At 44.8% G+C, this 23,264-nt stretch overlaps 1 protein-coding gene across 1 annotated transcript in view; it reads left to right on the top strand.

Moving 5' to 3' along the window:
* Positions 1 to 18,149, top strand: part of kcnj6 (potassium inwardly rectifying channel subfamily J member 6) — a 144,893-nt gene extending 126,744 nt beyond the window's left edge. Inside the window, exon 3 of the mRNA XM_055645140.1 lies at positions 13,268 to 18,149. Coding sequence (XP_055501115.1) covers positions 13,268 to 13,602 — 335 coding nt within the window. The 3' untranslated portion in view covers positions 13,603 to 18,149. The remainder of the gene's footprint in view (positions 1 to 13,267) is intronic.
* Positions 18,150 to 23,264: the final 5,115 nt, after the last annotated feature.

Raw genomic sequence — 23,264 nt, 5'->3', positions numbered from 1 at the left:
TGGTCAGCATGGATTTGGTGAACCGAGCGGCCTGTTTCAATGCTCTGTGTGTAAACTAAACTAAACTGAACTAAACTGATGGTGTATCAGAGTCTGGAAGGAATGTCATAGTCAAGAGATACAAAGTTTGGGAGTACTGAAGAAAGTCAGTGGGACAGAGCCCCTGTCCAAAGATCCTATAGCGGAGCAAGATAGACCACTCCTGCTAAATGCAATGGGCTGACATGTAGTACGCAACGCCTTTTTTTCATCCATTTCCGTAACCGGACTGGACCCGACCCGACCCAACTCGCAGTGTAATCAACGTTGCGGGGGAACAGTTTGTGTTAATAAATAAAAATTCTGAAAATGAGGAGAAGATTTTTACCAAATAACTTTTATATTTACGGGGATGTTTCCATAACCGGCTTCCGTCTCCGCACTAGTATCCTATGAGAGACGGAAGCCAGTTACGGAAATGGGGCCTTAAATTACCAATGAATCTGCCCATGACCGTACTACGTCTTTTCCGTCGAGTTGCTCGCTCTAGGATCTTTGCCCCTGTCTTTCAGAGATGCTGTCTGACCCGCTGAGTTACTCCAGTGCTTTGTGTATCTTTTTGTAAACCAGCATTTGCAGTTCCTTGTTACCACACTATTTGCATCTTAATGAGGTTGCTGTTCATTTAAGAAGCCCATCTTGTCATTAATCTCAGGTCCATTAAAGTGCAAACATGCAATCAAACACCAGTTGGAAGGGAATGTAATGAGGTGTAAACTCTCAAGTAAACACTTGTCTCAGCCCAAAATCCACAGAATGATTAACATGCTGCAAGTTTGCAATTGGAAAGATGGTTCGCACTTTTGGGACCGATTTAAACGATTGCCCAAAAGAGTGCTGTGAGTTATATATACTGTACTGGGGTTGTTCTGGAGGCAGGAACGATCAAGTCTGAACTGTTATTTTGGAATCTATGACTACATTTGTGGGAGATTTGAGATTTGGATGATGAAGACTTTAGCGATACAGTGCGGAAACAGGCCCTTTGGCTCACTGAGTCCATGACGACCAGCGATCACCCCGTACACTAGTATGATCCAACACACTACGGGCAATTTACAATGTAACCTCCAATCTGGTGTAGGAAGGAACTGCAGATGCTGATTTACACTGAAGATAGACACAAGATGCTGGAGTTATGCCCCCGTCCCACTTAGGAAACCTGAACGGAAACCTCTGGAGACTTTACGCCCCACCCAAGGTTTCCGTGCGGTTCCCGGAGGTTGCAGGTGGTTGCCGGAGGTTGCAGGTAGTGGAAGCAGGTAGGGAGACTGACAAAAACCTCCGGGAACCTCCGGGAACCGCACAGAGACCTTGGGTGGGGCGCAAAGTCTACAGAGGTTTCCGTTCAGGTTTCCTAAGTGGGACAGGGGCATAACTCAGCGGGTCAGGCAGCATCTCTGGAGAAAGGTGATAGGTGACATTTCGGGTTGAGATCCTTCTTCATTCTGGGAGTCAGGGGAGAGGGAAACTAGGGGCATGAAAAGGTACAGGACAAATCAGAGCCCCGTACCGTTGACCAAAGATAGGTGGAGTTGTTGGTTGTGGAGGAGGTGATAACGAAAGGATACGAACAGAGAAACTAGCAGGATGACTCGGGTGGGAGAGGGACGGAGGGAGAGGGAATGCAAAGGTTACTTGAAATTAGAGAAACCAATACTCATGCGTTGTAAGCTGCCCAGGTGAAATATGAGGTGCTGCTCCTCCAATTTGCCTGTGGCTTCACTCTGACAGTGGAGGAGGCCCAGGACAGAAAGGTCAGTGTGGGAATGGGAGGGAGAGTTCCCATTCCCGCAACATCACCCATTCCTTCTCTCCAGAGATGCCGCCTGTCCCGCTGAGTTACTCCAGCATTTTGTGTCTATCCAGGCGAGTTAAAATGTTTGGCAACCAGGAGATTGTGTAGGCCAAGCATAGGTGATCAACGAAATGATCGCCCAGTCTGTGCTTGGTCTCGACGATATATAGGAGTCCACATCGGGAACAGCGGATACAGTTGATGAGGTTGGAGGAGGAGCAAGAGAACCTGTGCCTCACCTGAAATGACTGCCGGGGTCCCTGGATGGAGTGGAGGGAGGCAGAGGGACAGGTGTTGCATCTCCTGCGGTTGCAGGGGAAGGTATCTAGAGAGGGGGGCCCATTTTGTGTTAATTCGTTCATTTGTTTGTCTGTGCTAGAAAGGTAACATGTTGCAGATAGCAAGCGGCCGTTGGAAAGATGCGTATCACTTTTAGGGGCTGATTGAAATGATTACCTGATGTGAACACAAGTGCTAAGAGTTGGGATGGCTCTGGAAGCTAGGAACCATTGAGTCTGAACAATCATTTTTGTGTCAACTTATAGATCCATTGCGGTTTCAGCGGATAGTGTACAATTAAGTCTCTTTACCTCAGCAGTCCGCATGCAGACAACAAAGAGCATTCGGGCTGAATACGGGGGTGGTTTCAAGCCTAAAGTCACAAATTAGTTGAAGCATACAAAGCAATTAAATTGATTTTTGCAGCGGAAGTGAATGAAGACTGAATAAAATCACGATGTAGTGCATGAAAATAGACAAGGAAATAGATTACGATGCAATAAGTGAATTAACTTGAATGCAGGAGCTCCGGTCAAGGTTACAATTTAGGAAAACGTTTATTTGCTCAAAACGCAACAGAAACTGGAGCAAATTACATTTACAGCAGTTCCGGGCGGAACAGGACTTCCTGTTCCTGAGGGGAAAATTGCCTCTCCCATGAAGACTATGGAGGGGTCAGGTCTGGGAGTAGCCAGGGGGCTCCACCTCATTGAGTGAACATTGGATACATCATCATCCATTTTATCGTGAAGCACCAAGACTCATCAACGGCCTGGATAAAGTGGATGCGGAGAGGATGTTTCCACTAGTAGGAGAGTCCAGTTGCATGATGGACACAGCCACTCGGCCCAACCAGTCAGTGTTGGAAATGATGGCGTCATAGAGTAATCGAGCATGGGAACAGGCCCTTCGGCCCAACTTGCCCCATCTACACTAGTCCCACCTGCCTGTGTTTAGCCCATATCCCTCCAAACCTATCCTATCCATGTACCCGTCCAGGTGTTTTTTAAACGTTGTGATAGTATCTGCACTTTATAGTCACTGAAAAAAGTGTGTTTGCGTTTATCGTTTCTGAATCAGTCCAAACGGTCTCAACCCAAAACATTGCCTATCCATTCACTCCACGGATGCCGCCTGGTCCACTGAATTGCTCCAGCACCTTGTGCTTTGTTTCTTTGGTCCTTCCTTTCATAATTTTCAGCATTTTTTGTACTTTCTCATAACTTATAGGGGCTCATAACTAACATGGGGCAGCACGGTGGCGCAGCGGTAGAGTTGCTGGCTTACAGCGCCAGACACCCGGGTTCGATCCTGACTTTGGGGTGCTGTCTGTACGGAGTTTGTACATTCTCCCCGTGACCTTCCCCGGGTGCTTCGGTTTCCTCCCACACTCCAAAGACGTACAGGTTAGTTTTGGTAAAGATTGTAAATTGTCCCTAGTGTGCAGGATAGTGGTAGTGTACGGGGATCGCTGGTCGGCATGGACTTGGTGGGCTGAAGGGTTAAAACCAGCCTCTGCAGTTCCTTCCTGCACTCCCTGTTACTTCTTTCTCAATCTGGTTGATTATTATTCCAATTTTCTTTTGGAATGAATGAATGATACATTATTGTCACACATGGGAAGTCATAGTGATATTCTTTGTTTTGCATACTCAAGGTATGTAAAGAGTCACCATATAAAGGGCACCGACAAAGTTACAAAGTATCCCATTTTAACACAAACCATTCTTAACACATTCCTTCATCATAGGTCTGAATTTCCTCTCAGAACTATACGGATAGAGAAAAACCAGGGCACAACTAACTTGAAAATTTACAGTCACTTACATCATCCTCTCTTGTCTCAAAATCAGGTCAGGACCCTTCTTTAAACTCGAGGAGTCCCGACCTGAAATGTCACCTATCCGTGTTCTCCAGGGATGCTGCCTGACCCGCTGAGTTACCCCACCATATAACTCTACCCCCTCTTGTGCAGCCACTGCTCCATTTAATACATTGAACGGTAAGCGGGCAGCACGGTGGCGCAGCAGTAGAGTTGCTGCCTTACAGCGTCAGAGACCCGGGTTCGATCGTAACAATGAGTGCGTGTCTATACGGAGTTTGTACGTTCTCCCCGTGACCTGCGTGGGTTTTCTCCGGGATCTCAGGTTTCCTCCCACACTCCAAAGACGTACAGGTTGGTAGGTTAATAGGCTTGCAATAATTGTAGAATTTTCCTAGTGTGTGTAGGATAGTGTAAGTGTGGAGGGGATCGCTGGTCGGCACGGACTCGGTGGGCCGAAGGGCGTGTTTGCGCTCTGTGTCTCTAAACTAAACTAAACTAAGAAGTATAGCACAGGAACAGGCCCTACAATGTCTGTATTATTCAAATAATTGAGTCAAGTTACCCACATCTCTGATGATTGGGTACAGCAAATTATACAATTAACTTTCTCGTTTGTAACAGCAAATCCTGGCGTGTTCATGGTATTTTGAAACTGTAGCCTCATGTAGGTTTCCACTGCTAATGAAAAGTACTTACAATGAAATTATTTACAATGTAATTCCATCAGACACGACTATGTATCATTAAGTGATGCCTTTTACATATATGCATCACACTCTAAATTTTCCAGGTGCAAATATAATAAATAGTTTCTTTTTTAAATGTACTTCATTTAATGGTGACTTCACCTTTGCTAGAGATTTTACAAACAGCTTCACTTTAGACTTTAGAGATACAGCTCGGAAACAGGCCCTTCAGCCCACCGAGTCCGTGCCAACCAGCGATCCCGTACACTAGCACCATCCTACACACTAGGGACGATTTTACAATGTCACCAAAGCCAGTTGACCTACAAACCTGCACGCCTTTGGAGTGGGGGAGCAAGCCGGGGCACCCTAAGAAAACCCACATGGTCACAGGGAGAACGTACAAACTCCACACAGACAGCACCCATAAAACCCGGATCTCTGGCTCTGCAAGGCAACAAAACCACCACTCAGCTACTGTCCTGCCAACTGTCTGTCTCAAGAGAAAAGAGGAAACTGCTCAGTTTATTGCATTTTAGGACAATTTGTTGCAATTAGACCTTACTGTGGTAGAGGTGTACAAGGAAGTACAATCCAATAGAGCATCATTGAAGCAATTTAAGACCAGGTTACCACGTTATTTTCACAATGCACCTGTCCTTAGTCCACAGCTTATCTCAAACACTTACCAAGTTACCGTAGAAATAGGGGTGGAATTCTGCTAGTAACAACACAATGTCCCAATGTTCTATAGACACTGGATCAGTTCCTGTGGACTGGAGGGTAGCTAATGTAACTCTACTTTTTGAGAAAGGAGGGAGAGGGAAAACGGGGAATTATAGACCAGTTAGCCTTACATCGGTAGTGGGGAAGATGGCGGAGTCGATTGTTACAGATGTTATAGCAGCGCATTTGGAAAGCAGTGACGGGATCGTTCGGTCAGCATGGATTTATGAAGTGGAAATCACGCTTGATTAATCTTCTGGAATTTTTTGAGGAGTAACAAATAGAACGGGTAAGGGAGAGCTAATGGATGTGGTGTATCTGAACTTTCAAAAAGACTTTGATAAGGTCCCACACAAGAGATTAGTGTGCAAAATTAGAGCACGTGGTATTGGGGGTAGGGTATTGACATGGATAGAGAACTGGTTGCAAGACAGGAAGCAAAGAGTAGGAATTAACGGGTTCTTTTCAGAATGGCAGGCAGTGACTAGTGGGGTGCCGCAAGGCTCGGTGCTGGGACACCAGTTATTTACAATATATATTAACGATTTAGACGAGGGAATTAAATGTAACATCTCCAAGTTTGCGGATGACACAAAGCTGGGTGGCAGTGTGAGTTGTGATGAGGATGCTATGAGGCTGCAGGGTGACTTGGATAGGTTGGATGAGTGGGCAGATGCATGGCAGATGCAGTATAATGTGGATAAATGTGAGGTTATTCACTTTGGTGGCAAGAACAGGAAGGCAGATTATTATCTGAACGGTGTCAGATTAGGAAAAAGGGGAGGTGCAATGAGACCTGGGTGTACTTGTCCATCAGTCACTGAAAGTAAGCATGCAGGTACAGCAGGCAGTGAAGAAAACTAATGGCATGTTGGCCTTCATTGCGTGAGGTTTTGAGTTTAGGAGCAAGGAGGTTCTACTGCAGTTATACAGGGCCCTGGTGAGACCACACCTGGAGTATTATATGCAGTTTTGGTCTCCTAATTTGAGGAAGGACATTCTTGCTATTGAGGGAGTGCAGCATAGGTTCACCAGGTTAATTCCTGGGAAGGCTGTACTGACATATGATGAAAGAATGGGTCGACTGAGCTTGTATTCACTGGAATTTAGAAGGATGAGAGGGTATCTTATATAAACATGTTAAATTCTTAAGGGATTTGACAGGCTAGATGCAGGGGAAAATGTCCCGATGTAGGGGGAGTCCAGAATAAGGGGTAGGCCATTTCAGACAGAGATGAGGAAAAACATTTTCACCCAGAGAGTTGTGAACCTGTGGAATTCTCTGCCACAAAAGGCAGTGGAGGCCAATTCACTGAATGTTTTCAAGAGAGAGTTAGATTTAGTTCTTAGGGCTAAAGGAATCAAGGGATATGGGGAAAAAGCAGGATTTTGGATGATCAACCATGATCATATTGAATGGCGGTGCTGGCTCGAAGGGCCGAATGGCCTACTCCTGCATCTATTTTTCTATGGTTCTATGTTTCTACATCTAGAAAGCCTATGAAAGGCTGACTTACTTTATCGTCTGGAAAAAGAACGAGTGCTAAATGCACTATTTACAATTAGTATTGCTTTTTGTGAAAATACACATGATGCAAGCAGTTCTTTTTAAGTTCTTCACACTGTGAGTGTCGATGAAGGGAGCTTTGAAATGGATTGTTCGCCCAGATGCATTTAAACAACCGGCAAGTAACAAAAAACATCTCTGCAGATAAATCCACAAAATCGTGTTTCCTTGAGATTGGAATTGACGGTTGCAGTGAGAAGTTGCTGAAATAGCATCTTCAAACTGTCAGATGCAAGCTTCTATGGTAAACACGAGAGTCGAAATGAGTACATATTGTTTCTGCTTAAATTGAGTGCAGCACATACCAATTTAGTAGAGGCACAAATTGCTGCATCCAATGGACCTTAATGTCCCACAATCACAAATACTCAGCTTTCTCAGGTATTTCGATGAGATGCCAAAAACAACGATATATATTTATGGGATAAATAAATGATGGTCCCATAAATATATTTGTAGAAACAAGGAACTGTTGATGCTGGTTTACAAAGAAGGACACAAAATGCTGGGGTAACTCAGTGGGTCAGGCAGCATCCCTGGAGCACGTGGATTGGCAATGTTTCAGGTTGGGACTCCACGAGTTTGAAGAAGGGTCCCGACCCCAAACATCACCTGTCCATGTTCTCCACAGCTGCTGCCTGACCTGCTGAGTTACCTCAGGGAGTTTTTGATCGGTTCTGCAGAAGATAAAAGCTCAGAGCTGTTGCTTACAACGACAGCAATAGATTATACATCAAACGCAGAATACGTGGATGATGAAAATGCTGGGAATACTGAGCAGATTTCTGTATACTTTGCTAGTGGGGGGTTGTGCTTAGGTAGGGGAATACTGTACTGGACTGAATGTAGGAAAATAATTTCACTGTGTGTTTACACGTGTGGCCATAAAAGCACCGTTGAACTAGATACAGCAATATCAACGAGTGAGAAATTGATCTGTTGGTGCAGGGACATCTCATCCTGTAGCTATCATCCTACGTTATATTATCGACAAACATCCGACATCAGAATAATGGCTTCGCCCATGAGAGAATCAAATATTGGTACTGTTATGGTTTGATATCCTACTCATCTTCATTGCGTAGCTTCAAACATAATGAACTTAACACTTCAGTAATGTCCATTTGGCAGAATTGAGTAGTCGTGAAGATTAAGGAAGAGTAAGTGTTTAAGAGTGAACACATGGGATATAGTGCGAAGGAAAGAACTGCAGATGCTGGTTTAAATCAAAGGTAGACACAAAATGCTGGAGTTAAGGGCCTGGTCCCACCAGCATGCGACTGACTGCATGCGGCAAGCGCTAACTAACGTGGTCACTTGAGCCGTACGCTACGCAATGAAGATCCCACTTCGATCGCCGGAGCCGTATGGAGTTGTGCGGAGCTGGTCCCGACATCACACGGGGCTCCGAAAAACTGACCGAGTTCAAAAAGTTTGCGCGGCAACGACCTGCCGGCCCGCAGCCGCCTCATCGCAGTACTTCCCGCAGACTTCGCTCGCACTTCATGTCACTCACTCGACCTCCGCGCGGCCCCCGCTTCTGGTTAGGTCGCGCTTGCCGCATGGAGTCGCTTAGGTCACGCTTGCCGCATGGAGTCGCATGCTCGTGGGACAGGCCCTTAACTCAGCGGGACAGGGACAAGCTTGTGATTATATGGTTATAGGGAGCATCTCTGGAGAGAAGGAATGAGTCAGGTTAAGGGTTACCAGAGATGCTGCACGTTCCACTAAGTTACTCCAGCATTTTGTGTCTACATGGGATACAGTACCTTACCGACCCTGTTCTCTACTCTCCGACACCCATTATCTGCACCAACTAACAAGGAAGCCGCTCTTAACGTTACTTCAGACTTTACTTTAGACTTTAGAGATACAGCGTGGAAACAGGCCCTTCGGCCCACCGTGCCCGTGCCGACCAGCGATCACCCCACACAATACTACTATCCAACACACGAGGGACAATTTTGCCAAAGCCCATTAATCTACAAACCTGTACATCTTTGGAGTGTGGGAGGAAACTGGAGCACCCGGAGGAAACCCACGCAGGTCACAGGGAGAACATACAAACTCCTTACAGACAGCACCCGTAGTCAGGATCGAACCTGCACCTCTGGCGCTGTAAGGCAGCGACTCTACCACTGTGCCACCGTGCCACCCCTACTGTTGCCATCAATTCCACTTTACAAACATCAATAGTGCTTTCATTAAAGAATGTGTACCATGACCCCACCATTATACCACATGACTAGATGTAGATACGTCGTCCTTTGGCAATGTTGATGGTCACTGAGTTTCTGATTCTGTTAGGAAATATGGACAATATTGAGTATCACCGCAACTTTGGTGGCAAAAATACCCAAAAGGTGATCATTGTGCTGTCGTGGGTCTTGGTTGCCATCACAGTGCATCAATAATAGACTCTTGAAGCAACTTCACCCTCCCCATTGAAGCATTTATAAATCAGGAAAGGAAAAGACGTGCACCACTCACCCGTTCCCCCAATGCTGCTTCTTTTGCAAAAAGTGCCTTCCACTGGATTGACCACCCTACATGGCACACAGAACACACTGAATGCCAAGGTAATACAAAGAACTGCAGATGCTGTTTTACCAAAAAAAAGACACAAAATGCTGGAGTCCCTCAGGCATCATCCATGGATATAATGGATAGGTGATGTTTTAAAGACCCAAAAAGTCAGCTGTCCATGTTCTTCACCGATGCTACCTGGCTGCTGAGTTACTACAGCACTTTGTATATTTTTTTACACACTGAATACCGCGCTGGGCCATTTCTTGTACATGATATCCGTCAGGCTCACGTAACTGTGACATGATGGAAAATATACTAACGATGCACCACAACACATTTCTAAAAATATTTATGAATCATTCGCTTAATGAACCCTCAAAATGTTTTAACCTCAAATTCTAATAAATACAGTATATGTGCTGGGGGGCATTCATGAAGGTGGGTTGGAAGGTCAGAAGGAAGTGGCTAAAGCATTCTGTGTCTATTTTAATTTACAATTCATCAGACTTCCAGTGAGCGTTGAAGTTTACAGACTTGTATTCCAGTGGCTCGGAGATCACGCTAATATTACCAACAATAATTTCTAGGCTTTAATGCTGTACAGTTAAAGTATCCTAGTTTATAATTTACTAGACCAAGTGGGACCCATTGGAGGTCTGGTCCCCCAATGCAACCCGTTCCCCAACGCAATATTCCACCACTCACCCGTTCCCCCAATGCAACCCGTTCCCCCAACGCAATATTCCAACACTCACCCATAGCCCCCAACTGCGCTGGGGCAGCTCATTTCCCCTTATTCGCCCTCCTCATTAAACTTAAAAAAAAAAACAATTGCACTTGTACGTCAGAGCTGTAACTGCCACTGCTAATCCAAGTCATTTTTCTCAAAGTGGGGTTTTGTAAAGTTAAAAATGTGTATAACTTGTAAAATATAACATCAATATGAACGAAAAACATCACAAGACAATTATGCGTAAGGTGGTCCAAAAATTGTAGCGCTATCGTGTACTGTTTTCCGTAGTTCCGTGATCTCGCACGCACACAGAATCACAAACAAGATGAGAGTTTTAGTAATATATAGATTATTGTCACTTGTGCCAAGGTACAGTGAAAAGCTTTTGTTTGAGTGCTATCCAGTCAAAGAAAAGACTGTTGTCAAGCTGGAAAGGGTGCAGAGAAGATTTACGAGCATGTTGCCAGGACTCGAGGGCCATGACGAGGAGCCCATTTCCAGCAATCCCTCTAAGCTCAACGAGTTCACTGGAAATGTTATTGTGATACTGTGTAACATCCAAAAAATGTGAATTAAAAGTGTGCTGTGCAATTAATTGGAAAATCTCGACACAAGAAACTGCAGGTGCTGGAATCTTGAGCAAACCACAAAGTGCTGGAGGAACACAGAGGGTCAGGCAGCATCGGTGGAGGATAATAGACAAGCGACGTTTGTCTTCAGTATGAAGTTTACATCTGTGATTGACAGATTTTCAACGATCACAAAGCACAGTCTTCACACAGTCCGCCTAAACCTACACGATCTCCCGGTCGCTAAACACTTTAACTCCACCTCCCATTCCCACACTGTCCTCTCTGTCCTGGGCCTCCTCCGCTGTCAGAAAGAGGCCCAATGCAAATTGAAGGAACAGCACCTCATATTTCGCTTGGGCAGCTTACAACCCAGCAGTATGAATATCGACTTCTCTAACTTCAAATAACCCTTGCTTTCCTTCTCCCCCATCCTAGCTCTCCAACCAGTCTGACCATCTTCCTGATTAAATTTTATCTTAGTATCCCTTGTTGTCACCTTCCCCAAGCTAACAATGATCTATTCTACATCTTCCTTGAACTTCGTCCCCTATGATGGCTCGTTTTCACACCTTACCCTTCCATACCTCTGGGTCTCCCTCTCCCGATTCTCAGTCTGAAGTAAGGTCTCGACCTGAAACGTCACCCATTCCTATCCAGAGATGCTGCCTGTCCCGCTGAGTTACTCCAGTTTTTTGTGTCTATCTTCAGTGTAAACCAGCATCTGCAGTTCCTTCGTACATAAAGCATGATAGGAAGTGGGGATAAGGTGGGACATTGGTCCTGGATCTGTCGTGAAATGGTGGTTCAGGCTCGATGGGGTAAAAGGACTTTCCTGTGTCCTTAACTTACACAAGTCATGTCTTTGACATTAAGTTATATTTTATGTAATACTCTTAAAGTAATGAAATGACTCAGATACTCATGGAAAACATAATTGAATGATAATTGTCAGCATTTGGTAAAAAGTAGACATCAAAGGAGATGACCAGCTTTTTGCTCAGGGAGCATGAAACGCACTGCCAGGGTTGGTGATGGTGACGGTAGATATGATAGTGCCATTAAAGAGGCTTTTAGACAGGCACATGGCTATGCAGGGAGTTAAGGGATATGGATCGCTTGCAGGCAGAGGAGATTATTTTAACTTGGCATCATGTTCGACATGGACTTTTTGGGCCAAATGGCCTGTTCCTGATCGATAGCAACGATGAAAATGAGTTAATGGATTGTAAAGATAAAAGTAAGTAAACTCAAGGAAAGAATGTTTGAAAGACACAAAATGCTGGAGTAACTCAGTGGGTCAGGCAGCATCTGTGGCGAAAACGAATAGGTGACGTTTCGGGTGGAGCCTCTTCTTCAGACTGAGAGTCAGGGGGGAGGGAAACTAGAGTTATGAAGAGGTTCGGCACGAATCAGAGCCCGCACCGATGACCAAGGAAATGTGGAGCCCACAATGGTCCGTTGTTGGCTGTGGAAGGGGTGATAATGAAGGAATACAAATAATGAAACTAGCAGACAGCATCTGTGGAGAAAAGGAATAGGTGACGTTTCGGGTTGAAACCCTTCTTCAGACTGAGAAAGCGAATCAGTGAGGCGAATGGTATGTTAGCTTTCATTGCAAAAGGATTTGAGTATAGGAGCAAGAGGTTCTACTGCAGTTGTACAGGGTCTTGGTGATGAAACAGGTCTCAAATCTGAGGAAATTATTGCCATAGAGCTGCAGCAACGACCAGACTGATTCCTGGGATGTCAGGACTGTCTTATGAAGAATGGCTTGATAGTATTGGTTTATACTCTATAGAATTTATGAGAGTGAGAGGGGATCTTATAGAAACTTACAAAATTCTTAAGGGGTTGGACAGGCTGGTGCAAAGATTGTTCCCGATGTTAGGAAGTCCAGGACAAGGGGTCACAGCTTAAGGATAAAGGGGGAAATCCTTTAAAAGGAGAGTTAGACGCAGAGAGTGGTGAATCTCTGGAATTCTCTGCGACAGAATGTAGTTGAGGCCAGTTCATTGGCTATATTTAAGAGGGAGTTAGATGTGGCCCTTGTGGCTAAGGGGATCAGGGGGTATGGAGAGAAGGCAGGTACAGGATACTGAGTTGGATGATCAGCCATGATCATATTGAATGGCGGTGCAGGCTCGAAGGACCGAATGGCCTACTCCTGCACCTAATTTCTATGTTTCTATGTTTCTATGTTTCTAAATCAAAGCCCACAACGATGACGGAACGATGGAACTGGCAGGGACGACTAGGGTGGGGCGAACTATGGAGAGGACGGGGGGGGGAGGAGAGTGGTGGGGGGGGGGGGGGGGGGGGAAGGAGGGAATGCATGGGGTTACTTGAAATTAGAGAAATCAATGTACATACCGCTGGGTTGTAAGGTGCCCAAGCGAAAAAGGAGGTGCTGTTCCACCAATTTGCGTGTGGTCTCGCTCTTGAAAGGGGAGGAGGTACTCAAAGGAAATGGACTTATTCACCCGTGTATAATGGACTTCTCTCTTCCTGCACAGGTATGACTTGTCAAGCTCGGAGTTCGTACGTGACCAGCGAGATTCTTTGGGGCTATCGCTTCACGCCGGCGCTGTCTCTGGAGGAGGGGTTCTACGAGGTCGACTACAACAACTTTCACGAGACCTACGAGACAAAGACGCCGGCCTGTAGCGCCCGGGAAATGTCGGAGATGATCAGCAAAGCGGAACTGCCCCTCACCTGGTCCGTCTCCACCAGACTCAACGAGGAGGACGAGGAGGAAGAGGCGGAGAAGCCGGACGAGGACAAGAGCCGCGAGGAGCAGACGGAGCAGAACGGCGAGGTTGCAAACCTAGAGAGTGAATCCAAAGTGTGAGCTGTAAGGTGGGACTTCTTTGCTCAAGACAGGGTGGAAGATCACGTCGTTTGGTGTGCGTGATGAATAGAGTCAGGGTGTGCGGGGGTTTCCACTCGCACAACCTACGGGTGAAATTAGAGGTTTGAACAACAACAAAAACAAAAACAAAAACGCGAGTTGGGAAATAATGGTGAGGTGCGGGGCATCGAGCTGGATGAATGGGACGTGGTGTGGCAAACAGTAGGATTTTTACTTTAGCAAGTTAGGCACAAAATCCGCGATCGATATAGGGAGCAGCTTAAAGCATATCGGCCGCATTATGGGGCACGCACCTGTGTTCAGAAGCTACTTAGAACAGAGCGGATGAAATTCCTCTTCGGTCTTTCACGCCCAATGCGCACACGTCTGTCGCCTACTTTTTTTTATCATGCTGTTGCATTTTCAGAGGCAAAACAAACTGTCACTGACATTCCCACATGCATCTCAGCATCAGTGCCCAAAGCAAGATTTCTCCCCTCCACTCGCGCCTGTGCCCAGGTAATGCAGACAGTCAGCTTACTAAAGAATCTCAGATATCCAACAGTTGTTCGGCCCAAGTATCCACATATTCCCATTGTTCCGCTGTCGAGGTCAATGCAGGCTAATGATTCCTTATTAAAGAAGAAAAAATAAAATAAATGCACTTACATGGGCAAACTATTCAGTGATTTTTTTCTTACTGGATTCAAGCAAGATCTCTGGGCAGGGAAAGAGGTTTGATCTATAACAATTCGGTGCTCCGCTGTTACAGGAGTCACTGCAAATAATTATTTTAAATGTCATTTGCAAGTTCCTTTCTTAAAATATTTTACTCTTTGTGTTTCTAACGCGGATTCCTTCGAAAAGAAGCGCCTATTCTAAGAGTAATACATCAATCGGCTGATTTTTTAACTTTCATGAGGTGATAGGAGTAGAATTAGGCTATTCGGCCCATCAAGTCTACTCCGCCATTCAATCATGGCTGATCTATCTCTCCCTTCTAACCCTTCTATCTCTGCCTTCTCCCCATGACCTCCGACATACATACTAATCAAGAAAGAATCAGTTTCCTTCGTCACAGTCCCCAAAGCAGCAAGAACTTTGGCAAAACCGTCCAATAAACACTGGAGATCAGAAGCAACAACTTTGTGCTTTGCAAGAAAGTCCTTATTCAAACTGGCTAACTGGCTTTTGACTTTTTGTTTTGTGTCTTCTTCAGATGGATAGGGGTCTGTGTATTTCTAGCATTTTATTTATTTTTCCTGGATTAAAGAACTGAAGTATATCCTTATGAGGCGGTTCATAAATAACGCTGTACATATACAACACACATTTGTGTGTAATTTTTGAAAATGTATAGTTTGTACAGAAATTAAGCACTTTAAAACTGCATAAAATCTGTGCCGAATGAAGTCATGGTTGTTTTCATACTCTGTTCCTTATCTAATTCCAACAACAATTCTTCCTCTTCCTCTTAGTTCAGTCTCATCATCCCAAGAATCGATCAAGTGAATGAGTGCTGCACCAACTCCAAGACATGGTCTTGGCGGCACAATGGTGTAGCTGGTAGAGCCACTGCCGCACTGCCCCCGAGACCCGGGTTCGATCCTGACCTCGGCTGCTATGTCTGTGTGGAGTTTGCAAGTTCTCCCCGTGACTGTGTGGGTTTCCTCCGGGTGCTCTGGTTTCCTCCCACATCCCAAAGACGTTGTGCAAGTCAATTGGCCCTCTGTAAATTGTCCCTAGTATGTAAGGAATGGATGGGAAAGTGGGATCGCAGAGAACTGGTGTGAACAAGGTGATTGATGGTCAACATGTACTCATTGGGCTGATGGGCCTGTTTCTATGCTGTATCTCTAAACTAAAAACTAAACAAGTTTGTCCTTCTCCAGACAGAAACCAAGCATGCACACAAGTTCCCTCGAAACTCTATGCATTTTTATTACAACTTCTTTACTTTTATGCTCCATTATTTGTTGTTCCAATACTTACTCTGCCTGCATTACAAAAACCAACACTCCAAAATCTCTCTTGACATTATCTAATTTCCAACCATTTAAGAAATGTTATTTTTCTGTTCTTCCAACCTGTGGAGAACCTCACAATTTTCTCTCCCAATTTTTCCAGATTTCATCCATCACCTTCTTGATCCACCTTGTAGCACACACCACACTTGGATTTAGATAATTGGACTTCTAACTATCTCTTGATTCAAGTCATTCATGTAAATCATAATCAAGGGTGTGGAACTGATCCTTGTGCTGCCCCACTTGTAACACAGCGCCAATTTGAAAATGTCTACCGTTTTCTAGTCCTTTAACCATATAACCATACAACAATTACAGCACGCAAACAGGCCATCTCGGCCCTTCTAGTCCATGCCGAACACTTACTCTCACCTAGTCCCATCTACCTGCACTCAGACCATAACCCTCCATTCCTTTCCCATCCATATACCTATCCAATTTATTTTTAAATTATAAAAATAAACCTGCCTCCACCACTTTATCTGGAAGCTCAAGCTTTAATCAATCCTTCACTGTGCTGCTATGTTATTCCATTCCTTGAGATCTTAATTAGTGATCATCTGTTGTCTCATGCTTACCCAAACATCTTTTGGAAAACCAGATATTCCAGATCCACTATTTCCTCCTTATTTATCCTTCTATATAAGTTTTCACCCCGCTATGTTTTGTCAAACCAATTTTCCCTTTGAAAAAAAGACATTATAATTTTCTAAGACCCCTGTTACTTCATCTTTAATGTTATTGTTTCTAGTTGCACCTTTTCACGTCACAACCGAGTAAATAGAAAAAATTAAAGCAACATTTTTGATTAATATTTTGGTCTCTTCAGTTTTGTTGCCTGAGATTTTTTTCATGTTCGTAGGTTCTAGGAGCAGAATTAGGCCATTCGGCCCATCATGTCTACTCCGCCATTCAATCATGGCTGATCTATCATTCCCTCTCAACCCCATTCTCCTGCCTTCTCCCCATAACCCCTGACTCCCTTATTTTTGTCCATACCCAAAATTATTTAACTTTTGTCCATACCCAGATCTTACACTAATTTTCTTCTGTTCCTGTAAAATGCATCTCATAAAATGCACGCTCATCATTGCCTCCTCATTGTCCTTTCCAACATTTTGCCTAATCATATTAACCCTTCTCATGCTCTGGAACAATTAATATTTTATCATTAAACTTCTTGCACGAGGACCGGACAGGAGTGTTGTAAACTCCAATCCTAATTTGTTTCCTCTCCCGGCCAGTTACTGTTAGGCTATCTGATTTATTATTGATTAATATCCCACCATTTTTTGTCCGCTTCCCCAATTTGTTTGCATATTTTTTTCGCTCTTCCTCTTTCTGTCGTTCTACCTTCATCGCGATCAATCATTTATTACCTCTTATCTGCTTTCAAATGATTCTATTTCTGTCATTCTGATTGCTAGCCACTTCACTTTGTTCAACTGCTGTACATTATCTTTCAAACTCACCATTAATCTATTTTTTTTTCCACTCTGTCTAAATATGCGGTATCCTAAAAAAAACCCATTCTCAGTATGGATTTATCTACAGCCACATCTCTTGTCTTGGCCTCTGTTGCTCTGTTTTATTTTAGTGTTCATAGGCAGTTTAACTCCCTTTTATTAAAAATTCTTCTCACATTAATTTTAACTGTCTTTTCACACTTATTCTATATTTACCTTTCCCCTGGCTATTTATGTTCTCCTTTAGTTTATATTTTAGCCTTTTATAAATGTGTGTCACTCTTGTTTCATTTGTATAAGACCATAAGACATAGGGGCAGAATTAGGCTATTCGGCCCTTCGAGTCCACACTCCCATTCAATCATGGCTGATCTATCTTTTCCTCTCCAGCCCATTCCCATGCCTTCTCCCCATACCCATCGACACCCTTACTAATCAAGAACCTATCAATATCCACTTTAAACATACCCAATGTCTTGGCCAATAAATTCCATATTCCATAACCCTCTGGCTAAAGAAATTCCTTGTCATATCCATTTTAAAGGTACGTCCATTTATTTTGAAGCTCTAACCTCTAGACTGCCCCACTACTAAAAAATATCCTTTCCACATCCACTCTATCTAGGTCTTTCAGTATTCGCTGAGATATCCCCCACCCCTCATCCTTCTAAACTCCAGCAAGTACAGGCCCAGAGACATCAAATGCTCCTCATATGTTAGCCCAGCCATTCCTGGGTTGATTCTTGTAAACCTCCTCTGCATCTTCTCCAAAGCCAGCACATCTCTCCTCAGATATTGAGCCCAAATTTAGAGAGGAGCATCAGTTTTCAGGTTGTGACATAAAGCCATCAGTTAAAAAGAGGAAATGGTTGTGGTACAGGATGTTTAAGGCAGGAGGTTAGTGGCCTATTCCCATTTCCTGGACTCAAGGAAACTGAGGCAGGGAGACGTTGAACAGGTTGGGTCTCTATTTCTCTCAGCGCAGGAGGATAAGGGGTGATCTTATAGAGGTGTACAAAATCATGAGACGAATAGATCGTGTAGATGCTCAGAATCTCTTTGCCCAGAGTTGGGGAATTGAGAACCGAAGGAGTAGGTTTAAGGTGGGGGGGGGGGGGGGGGTGGGGGGGGGGGGGGGGGGGAAGGGGGGGGGGGGGGGGGGGGGGGGGGGGGGGGGGGGGGGGGGGGGGGGGGGGGGGGGGGGGGGGAGGGGATTTGATGGGAACTTTTTCACATAAAGGGTGGTGGGTGTATGGAACGAGCTGCCGGAGGAGGTAGTTGAGGCTGAGCTTATCATGATTGCCTTACATTTGGGGCAGGTAGTCAGATGTGGTGTTTGGTTTATATTTTGCAGTCAATATATGGGGCACCAAACCAGCTTACTTCAATGCAGGTGTGATGGCACCAAGGATAGTTCAAAGTCTGCAACAACATCAAAGTAAATCTCAAGCTCTGTCTGCATCTCGCTCTTCCTCCTCTGATCTCACAAACTGCTACTCACAACCCCACACTACCCTGGCCAGTTGTACGACTGCCGACAGTGTGGTGGCTGTAGTGATAGTGCACTGGGGTTAGACCAGCAAAGGGCAGGCAGGAGAACCGTTGTAATGTCATTGAATGATGCGCCGGGATTGAGGTGGTGAACATGAAGGATCCGCAGATGCTGGTTTACACCGAGGATAGACACAGAAAATGCTGGAGTAACTCAGCCAGTCAGGCGGCATCTCTGGAGAAAAGGAATGGGCGACGTTCCGGGTCGAGACCCTTCCTCAGACTCCAGAGTCCCTCTCTCCAGAGATGTTGCCTGACCCGCTGAGTTACTCCAGCAGTCTGCGTCTATCTTGAGGTGTTGTACTTTCATGTTTGGCTTTCTTACATAGGGCGGAGAAGCATGCGATATTACACCATTACAAAAAAACTGATATTATATTTAAAGTTTCAACGAATGCTATTTCACTATCACCAAGATCATGGAAAATACCAAACATGATTTCTGTAATTGTTTCAAATTGCATTCAATATTTTCAACTTCTGTCGCAGCAGTTTATTGAATAAAGGGATGTTTTATATTTATATTAGTTCTTTTAAGTTTTTATTTCTGGTGATATTCAGGACATGGAAAATAATTTTCTAGCAAGCGCAGTTCTTTTTAATCATGGGCACTGGTGAAGATGTGCTGGCCAATTTCCATACAACAAACTGCAAGAGGCAATGAGGACAAATGTTTCTTTATGGATGTTGATTGAGGGATGGGATCTGCCGATTGGGTAATACTGCAACTGTGAAAGTAAAAAGAAGCTGTCACCAAATTGAAGGTCTGTGTAGGAAGGAACTGCAGATGCTGGCTTACACCGCAGATAGACAGTAAAAGCTGGAGTATCTCAGCAGATTAGACGGCGTCTCTGGAGAAAATAAATAGATGACGTTTCGGATCGAGACCCTCCTTAAGAGTCGAGGGAGGGGGAACCGAGAGCTATGAAAAGGTACAAAGAGCAAATTAAAATGAAAGACATGCAAAAAAGGCAGATCAAAGCCTGCAACGAAGATCTAGGAAAGATGGAGCCCACAATGGTCCATTGTTGGCTGTGGGGAAGATGATAACGAGTAATACAAACAGTGAAACTCAGCAGGACGACAGAGAAACTAGTACAACTAGGGTGGGGGAGGGGCGGAGAGAGAGGGGATGCAAGAGTGACTTGAAGTTAGAGAAATCAATATTCATGCTGCTGGGTTGTAAGCTGCCCAAGCGAAATATGAGATGTGTTTCATCCAATTTGCATTTGGCCTCACTCTGACAGTGGAGTAGCCGCAGGGCGGAAAAGTCAGTGCGGGAACGGGAGGGGGAGTTAAAGTGTTTGGCAACCGGGATATTGCGAAGGCCAAGGCGGACTGAGTGAAGGTGAAAGGCAGAGGCAGCGGAGAATCCATTCCTTTGAAATCAGTGCCACCTACACTGGCCGTACAACACCGTCACATCATGGATCTCGTATTAACCCTTCAAAAACTCAACGTCTTTAATGCTTCTACTTTTTTTGATTCTGCATAACATCCCGCAAGTATGATCTCTGTACAATTTTTAAGCTGAATGGTTTTAAATTAAATTAAAGAAATGCACGGCAGCACATCAGGTTGTTTCTGTTCGTGGATTTTTTTTGTAAACAAAGAGATATCTTGTCATTGAGATCTTTAATGAATTAAACATTACACAGTCATTGGGAATGATTCAGAAATGAGCCATGAATATCTGGGGCAAGGATTCACACCGCTGCACTTTGTAAATTGTTTCTCAGATGTTTGAGAGTGAAGTCAAAGGTCCACAGCTCTTCCGCTTTAACTCTACAGAAGATGGTGCGGCACGATGGCGCAGCGGTAGAGTTGCTGCCTTACAACGCCAGAGACACGGGTTCGATCCTGACCACGGTTGCTGTCTGTACGGAGTTTGTATGTTCTCCACGTGACCTGCGGGGGTTTTCTCTAAGATCTTCAGTTTCCTCCCACACTCCAAAGACGTACAGGGTATTAGGCTAATTGGCTCGGCATAAATGTAAATTGTCTCTAGTGTGTGTGGGATTGCTATTGTGCGGACATAGCTGGTTGGGGCAATCCGAAGGGCCTGCTTCCTCGCTGTAAACTTTGGTATGAACCAATATCTGCAATTCTTTATTTCTATCAAAGGAAGCCAGATTCAGATTAGAAGGAATGTTTTTTTACGTGCTTCATGGAAGGCACTATATTCCAATTCAGAGGGGAAACAAATTGGAAATGGTGGATTCTCTGTAAAACTTTCCCCATCTTTCTCCAAAAAGGGTACATGCAATCACCCAGAATTTGCGGAGTTGTTCGAGATGACACATTAGCAAAACCCTGAATTAAATAATTAAACATGGTGGTTGCCACTGTTTGCCAAACATTTTTTTCTCACATTGGCCAGAGTGAGGTCACACACAAACTCAAGGACCAGCACCTCTTATTCTGCTTGGGTAGCTTACAACCCAACGGTATGAACATTGAAGATAGACACAAAATGCTGGAGTAACTCAACGGGTCAGGCAGAATTTCTGAAGAAAAGGTGTAACTCAATGGGTCAGGCAGAATTTCTGAAGAAAAGGAATAGGTGACATTTCGGGTCGAGGCCCTTTTTCAGACTAGGGTTCGAAGAGGGGTTTCAATCCAAAACGTCACCTATTCCTTTTCTCCAGAGATGCTGCCTGACCCACTGATTTACTCCAGCATTTTGTGTCTATCTTCAGTGTAAACCAGCATCTGCAGTACCATCATACACAGTAAAAACATTGTTCTGGATTCACGAAAGATAGACACAAAAAGCTGGATTAACTCAGCGGGACAGACAGCATCTCTGGAAAGAAGGAATGAGTGACGTTTTGGGTCGCGGCTCTTCTTCAGACCGAAGGGTCTGGATTCACAATTCACCCCCTACAACAATTGCCCCCCCCCCACCACAATCAGTTACCAACCTGTAACATCACCTATCCTTTTTCTCCAGGGATATTGCCTGACCCATTGAGTTACTCCAGCACTTTGTTTCTATTTTCCCATACATTTTGGTAGAAGCGGCACAGTCGCGCGACAGTAGATTTGCTGCCTTACAGCGCCAGAGACCAGGGTTCGATCCTGACTATGGGTGCTGCATGTACGGAGTTTTCCCTGTCCCCCTGCTTTTCTCTGGGTGCTGTGGTTTCCTACCACACTCCAAAGACGTGCAGGTTTGTAGCTCCGGTATCATTGTAAATAGCCCCTAGTGTGTAGGCCTAGTGTGTAGGAGTGTGTTAATGTATGGGGTGGTCGCTGGTCGGTGGGACTCAGTGGGCTGAAGGGCGTGTTTCCACTCTGTATCTCTAAAGTCTAATACAAATTACGAATTACATAACTGGACATCACTGTGGCATAACCAGCAACCTCTATGCATGTCATGCATGCTATACAAACTTAGGGAGTTCAATCAAACTAAGTAATGGGGGTTTAGATCAAATTAGAAATTCAATGGAATTTGCAGGGCAAAGACATGAAGTAATTAAAATACAGGCAGACTTAAGGTAAATTGTCCCTAGTGTGGGATAGAACTAATGCATGGATGATCATTGGGCGGTGCAGACTCGGTGGGCTAAACGGCCTGTTTCCAGTGGCAGACTAGCCAGGGTGTCAGCTTGCCTGAAGGCAAGTGGGCCCAGATGAAGTGGGCCCCCTTTGTCTCCTGGCAACCAATATTTTTAGACCCAGTCCGCCACTACCTGTTTCCATGTTTTATCTCTAAACTGAACTGAACTAAACAAATCAACACATAAACCCTAGGTACACAAAAAAGCTGGAGAAACTCAGCGGGTGCAGCAGCATCTATGGAGCGAAGGAAATAGGCAACGTTTCGGCCTGAAACGTTGCCTATTTCCTTCGCTCCATAGAAGCTGCTGCACCCGCTGAGTTTCTCCAGCTTTTTTGTGTACCTTCGATTCTCCAGCATCTGCAGTTCCTTCTTAAACAACACATAAACCCTTCTCCATACATCAACCCAGTACTAATGGCAGGGGGAAAAGTCTTGGAGAAGAAGCCTTAAGGAGAATAAGTCAATCCAAACCTGTTACATCACAGCATCCTCATTGATGAAAGTACGTAAGGTGTTAAATTATCACCCTTTGATCTGCAGAAGAACTGCAGGTGATGATGTTGAAGGGCTGCCTATAATGTCAACAGTTGTCTTTCCACTGTGAGACATGTCTCACCAAGAGCAACATCCGTGCGTGCAGAAGGTCACAGAGAATAAAGAGGGATATTGCAGTGTACTCCCAGCCATTTGACATGCTGTCAGATGTTTGGTGTCGTGTGTGACCAAGGAGGTTAAATTGAATGGGAAAGTTCGGCATTGAGATCGGGAGTCAGGTAAGTCCCAGAACAGTGTACACTCAACACAGGACCCCACAGCAAGGGCAGCACAGTGGCACAGCTGATGGAGCTTCTGCCCCACAACATCAGAGACTTGGATTCGATCCTGACCTCGGGCACTGTCTGTATGGAGTTTGCATGTTCTCTCAGTGACCACGTGGGTTTCCTCTGGGTGCTCCGGTTTCCTCCTACATCCAAAGACACTGGGGTTTGTAGGTTAATTGGGCTCTGCACTACTGCCCTGAGTGTGCAGGGGGTGGATGAGAAAGTGGGA

The sequence above is a fragment of the Leucoraja erinacea genome, chromosome 13 (assembly GCF_028641065.1).
Source record: "Leucoraja erinacea ecotype New England chromosome 13, Leri_hhj_1, whole genome shotgun sequence".
Lineage (NCBI taxonomy): Eukaryota > Metazoa > Chordata > Chondrichthyes > Rajiformes > Rajidae > Leucoraja > Leucoraja erinaceus.
This window is presented reverse-complemented; position numbering and strand designations above follow the sequence as displayed.